The sequence below is a fragment of the Pygoscelis adeliae genome, unplaced genomic scaffold (assembly GCF_000699105.1).
Source record: "Pygoscelis adeliae isolate BGI_AS28 unplaced genomic scaffold, ASM69910v1 Scaffold286, whole genome shotgun sequence".
Taxonomy (NCBI): Eukaryota; Metazoa; Chordata; class Aves; order Sphenisciformes; family Spheniscidae; genus Pygoscelis; species Pygoscelis adeliae.
This window is the reverse complement of record NW_008825076.1, coordinates 9133114-9138928: the sequence shown is the minus strand read 5'-3', so window position 1 is coordinate 9138928 and position 5815 is coordinate 9133114. Positions and strand designations below refer to the sequence as shown.

Genomic DNA, 5815 nt, shown 5'->3' with positions numbered 1-5815 from the left:
GCAAGTGCAGACCTCAGGCTGCAGGGAGTGCCTGGACCTCTCTCCTGGGGCAGGGACAGGCGGCAGACCTGCCTGCAAAAGGTGTGCTGTGGTGGAGAACCTCCTGCAGCAGGTGGCTGAGCTGCAGGAGGTGGTGAGAAGGCTGCGTAACATCAGGGAGGCAGAGAAGGAGTTAGCTAGCTGGTTCCAAGTGCAGTCTGCAGTGGACTCACAGCCCGTGGCCAAACAGCCAAAAACTCCCCCACCGGCACATGCAGAAGGGAGCAGGGGAGCCAATAATGCAGAAGAATGGACGGTTGCAGCGGCAAGGATGAACAGGAGGAAGAGACTTCCCCCGAAGCCTGAGGTGCCCTTGCAGAACCACTTCACTGCTCTGCAGGCCAAAGAGGAAAGACCCGTCACACCGGGAGAGACGCTGGAGCTGAGTGAGGCAGCCCGGTCTGCCCCCGTATAACAGCCAGCGCAATGAAGAAAAGGCGACGGGTGAAGAAAAGGCTTTATGGGTGAGCTCTGTGAAGGGCTTCAGTCCTGCTTTTAAATCACAGCAGGTCTACAGGCAAGTTGTGTCCAGCCTGAAGGTGATGGAAGAAGTCAGCGCTCTTGTATATGATACTAGTAATCACTCCATCTGTGAAGTGCCAGCTGGCCTCCTGTGCTTCACATGGGTCATGTGAGGTTCATTTAATGGATAGCTCTTCTCTTAAGGACACGGAAGAGAGAAGTCCTTCCTCAAATTCTGCAAGATTAGAAATAGGGTTACACAAGGCTATCTCTGCTATTATGATACTCCGTAGCATGGCAATGTTCAGTTTTCCTCTCTGTGTTACAGTCTGTCCTGCCTCCCTGCTCTACTCAGCAACTGTTGAAGGACATCTCATTTCCATTAGTGGACACATTTCAGTGTTAGTGCTGTGCTAGATGGGACACGAGGTCAGAACACCCTGACTGATTGTTCTTGGCCTTCTGCAATATTCAGTAGCTTTTAGACTTTGGGCCTCTTTAAATGCATGTTCATTGTTTTACTAGTCTACTTGCTTGTGCATACAGGAGAGGAGTTCGTACAGTGGCTGTACTACGCCTTGACTTGTGATTCCAAACCAAGGTAGCCCGAGGTATCCAATTTAATACCTCTTTGCTTACATGGTAACAACATTGTCGTAGGATTTCTTGTGCTGTATGTCATGTCAGTAATTGCATCCCTTGCGGGGAGGTCCTGTACATGTCAATAATTTGCTTCTCCCATTACAAGAGAGAAATAAGGCATGCGTATTCCTGACACTTGTGATTATAGCACTTGGTGCTCCTTGTACTCCTGTGCTTATATTGCTACGCAAAGGATCAAACATTACTTTTTAAACAGAACTTTTAAAACAGATTCTGTCACATCCCCGTCCAAATGAAGTATCTTCTGGGATCAAAGATAAACTCTAAAATAATTGTTGGCTTATATTTTGTGTCTTTGGTGTGATGTGCTTATCCACTTCATCTCTTTGAGCCAGGTCTTCTGGTGCTGTAAACTGCTGTTGCTCTAATATAAGCCAAGGGAGCCACGCTGGTCCATACCCACTGATATCTGTCCCTTAATGTCAACAGCCAACATACGTATTAAGTCCCTGTCAAGTGTAAAGAAAACAGATGGCTCTTGTGTTGGAAACAGCCTCACGTCTCATACCTTTCCTTGGTTTTTGTTTGTTCATTTTCCCCTGTCTGTCTGTGTTCAGTTCCTTCCTTTTCCTCTTCCTGGTGCATGGATCCATGGCCCACACGGCAGAACTGCGTAAGAAGCATTTTGAGTTTTCCGCTCAAGATACCTCAACTTGGTTTCAGTCAGATTAATTAACCCTTCTTTTCCCCTGCCACCTTTACGTTTGGTGCATTATGCAAGAGTAAAGTTTGCCTGGCATAGAATTAGGTTATGAACTGGGCTGCCGTTAAGAAGCTATTCCAAAACTGAGTTGCTCCCCCAACTTTTGAGGGATCAAGAAGCTCCAGTGTTTACTCTCTAGAAAATTTATAATTTGATGCCTCAAATAAAATTGACTTCCAGGTTCCAAACTGGCTCTGCCCTCCTTCTTCCTCTGCATACGGAGCTGTATATCAACCCAGGTATTTCTAGAATGGGAATGAGGAGTTGCAAACGTAACGTGTGTAAAGAAGTGAGTGCCAAACAACATGCCCAGTAGCTTTAGCTGCTGATTTGGCAGGAGCGTCCTCTGCTGTTACCGGCTTAGAGCCCTGCTAATGGAAAACATCTAATGATGCAGGTGTGAATTGCAGTAGCATTGAGACAATTTGGTAATGTTTGGTGAGTTATGACTAAATTCAGCCTTGATGTAATTCCACCAAAACAGTTAGCACTACACCTGTTTGTCTGGACCTTAGGGCAAGCGGCTCATTTTCGTGGACATGAGAATTACACACTTACATTTGCATCGAGGAGAGGAAACTGCTGCAAAGACTGAAAAAAATCCAGTTGACATATGCTAGACAGAAAACTTCATCTTCCCCCAAAATAATAATTTCTCAGTACAAATAAGAAGTTAATTGATTTGGAAGAAAGCCAGTTAAAGAAATTCTTTGCAGTGGGTAAATTTACTGTGCATAATGTGCCAGGTTTTATCTGTATAAACAGAAATGGGTAATTTCAAACTCTGCTAATACTGCTCTGAATTATGCATCTGAATTAACACTTCAGTGCCACTGCGTGTCTGTGATAATTTGGAGTGTTAGTTGGGAGAGAGGCTGTTGCTTTGTCCCACGGAGGTGCGACAAGCGGAGCCCTCCTCGCCTACTGCCTCCAACTGACTCCAGGTCCTTTTCCGGGGGCGGGGGGGATTTTCTGATCCCGGTAGAGTTGACCAGATCGTTGGGCGAGGATCCTCCATGACCGACAAGGATCGGACCAAAGGGCCAGCGGAGGGGGAGCTGCCTGAAGACCCCAGCATGATGGGCAGGCTTGGAAAAGTTGAAAAACAGGTATATTGGGTCAGGAGGGAGTTCTTATCAGAGGGTGTTGCATGCATTGTGTTGGATTTCTCTTGCCTTATTTTTCCCCAGTGGGACATTACCATTCAGAAAAAAAAGTAAGAGCTAAGAATATTTTGAAAAAGAAACAAGGTAGATGTTATGAAAGGGCACTAAATGTCTTAGAAGCCTGAAGTACTCGTTTCGAAACAGGCACTTTGGAGTCTGTGACATACAGACTTTCTGTTTTGGTGAGTCTACCAAAAGCCTACATTATTTTTGAAAATGGCACATTGGTTTCTTTGCCACCATACTAGACATGTTTCAAATGAGTCCATGAGCCTGGCTGCTGTAGCTGCTGGCCTCACCGAAGATGAAAATCTTCCTAGAGGACAAGGCTCAGAAATTCCCATGGCCACCTGAGCCCAGGCAAGTGCCAAATGCAGTAAGGAGCTGAAAGCCACTGGAAGGATGCGAGTGTGCTCCAGCTTTCCTGGAATTTGGTGAATGTCAAAAAGATTATAGGAGCTTGAGGAAAACCCCATAAAAAGGTGGTAAATTAAGGTTTTTTTTCAGAATAGGACAATTAAATATTTACTAAAAGTTTCAGTTTGGTGTAGGTCAGTGTAGGCAGAGGTCATCTATGAAGCCCAGGCCCACACTCATGCCTAGGTGGGTTGGAAGTTGCTTGTACTCAGCATGTTAATTTGTTTCAACATGCAGGCAGCATAGCACTGTAACTGTGGTGTTTTACAGGTTCAGTCAATGGAGAAGAAGCTGGACTTCCTGGTGAACATTTACATGCAGCGGATGGGCATCCCACCAACAGAGACGGAGGCTTATTTTGGGTCCAAAGAACCAGACCCAGCACCTCCCTACCACAGCCCTGAAGACAGCAGGGAACACATCGACAAGAACGGCTGCATCATCAAGATCATCAGGTTCACCAGCTCCATGGGTCAGAAGAACTTCTCTGCCCCACCAGCCCCCACCAACACATGCCCGCCCTCGACATCATGCCAGCAGCAGGTCTACCAGCGGCAAAGCCACGGCTCCTCGCCCGTTGGAGACCCCGGCTCGCTGGTCCGCATCCCACCTCCACCCTCCCACGAGCGCTCCTTGTCAGCGTACAGCGGTGGGCACAGGGCGAGCGCAGAGTACCTGAGGAACGAAGACATTACAACCAAACACCACGAGAGTGCCATGAGAGACAGCGACACGTCCATCTCCATCCCCTCGGTAGACCACGAGGAACTGGAGCGCTCTTTCAGTGGCTTTAGCATCTCCCAGTCCAAAGAGAATTTGGACATCCTTAACAACGGTTGCTATGCAGCCGTGGCCAAAATCAGACCCTACATTGCAGAAGGGGAATCAGACACCGATTCTGACCTCTGCACGCCCTGCGGTCCTCCTCCCAGGTCGGCCACGGGCGAGGGACCCTTCAGTGACATGGGCTGGTCAGCCCCCAGGCAGTGAAGCCTTCTCACAGCCACCGAGCCACGTCCGAGTGCTGGCAGCTGCCCGCTCCAGCTGTCCACGCATCGACCTTCTCAAGGAGATTGACAGCTAAGGTTTTCCTCCTTCTAGGACATCCTTAGCTGGCGGATACTTTCTTGCAGCTTACTCTGGGGGGGTGGGGGGGGGATGAGCAGGTCTGAGCCTGCATTTGTGGAAGAGGTCACGGTGGTGAGCGAACTGGAGCCGTGAAATCCAGATTTCTTTCATACTCTCTTTCTAAGGTCATTAGGTGAAATTATTTCATGGTGCAGGGTAGGCAATTTGCATTTCTTGGGAATCTTCAAAAGTGCAGGGCAGGAATAAATCACCTGGCCAGGGCTTTTGGAGGTCACAGTAACTGGTGGCTGACAAGTGTTAGGTGGGAATTGCCACGTCATGGCACTGGTGATTACACCTTTAGGTATTTTGGAGTCGCTGAATGAACACGTGTCTGTTTCTGGCTTAGATTTCAGGTCACGTGTCATTATGGGGGGGGGTTGTTACTCTGTGGTTCCTCATTAACCATCAGGAAGGTGTCATAATTCCAATATAATACATGGAAATGTTGCGTAGGACCCTGAAGGAGAGGGATGGTGGCTGGAATATTTGCATGAACAGAAGACATGGCCTCAAAGTGGGACAGGTTAAGATACTGCTCTGAACCAGAACGGTTTGGAAGTTAGAAAGTTGAAAAACTCAGATATATGAGCTTGAGTGCAAGAAGAGAGACAGCCCAGAGGGCAGAGAAATGAGACAGAGAAGGAGGACAAGAGACTACGGGGCTGGAATTTTATGTTTTAAACCATGTATTATATTTAATTATCTCCCTTCCCATTGACAACGGACCTGGAGGTGCTTTGGAAGCAAAGGCAAACCAAAGGCAACCCCTCTGGAGGGCTGCCACGCTGTGAAGCCATTCTCATGGCCAACAGTGCTGTTGTGGAGGCACAGCCACCAGGCCACAGGGAGAGGGTGGATATGCAAGATGCTGTGGTCCCCACGTTGCTGCGAGTTAAGTGCTGAGCTCCATCCTTTTGAAGCCCTGTTGGTCAGAGCGGGCGCTTTTCTTACAGTTTGCATTGTGCCTGAACACTTTTGCACACACTATGCCCCATGAAAATCTTCCCTTTCTTCTTCTGCCCTGCCAAGAATCTCACACCCATGTTCTCGGGACATCCTTCAGTTTTGTCCGGATCCCTCAAGCTGAGTTAAGAGGTGCTTCTTCATTTCTCCATGGTCTTTCAGAAGCCTCTTACCTGTGCTTGCCCGCAAGCTGTGCCAATCCAAGTCTGCCCTGTTTCGTTGTTGTTAAAGTACTTTCTCTTGGAAAGATCATTGTGTCACTACCAGGAAC

General features: G+C 48.0%; 1 protein-coding gene across 1 annotated transcript in view; it reads left to right on the top strand.

Annotated features, from left to right (window-relative positions):
• KCNQ2 (potassium voltage-gated channel, KQT-like subfamily, member 2) overlaps positions 1–4440 on the top strand; it is a 44293-nt gene extending 39853 nt beyond the window's left edge. Inside the window, exons 16-17 of the mRNA XM_009326893.1 lie at positions 2853–2976; positions 3721–4440. Coding sequence (XP_009325168.1) covers positions 2853–2976; positions 3721–4440 — 844 coding nt within the window. The remainder of the gene's footprint in view (positions 1–2852; positions 2977–3720) is intronic.
• The last annotated feature ends 1375 nt before the right edge of the window (positions 4441–5815 follow it).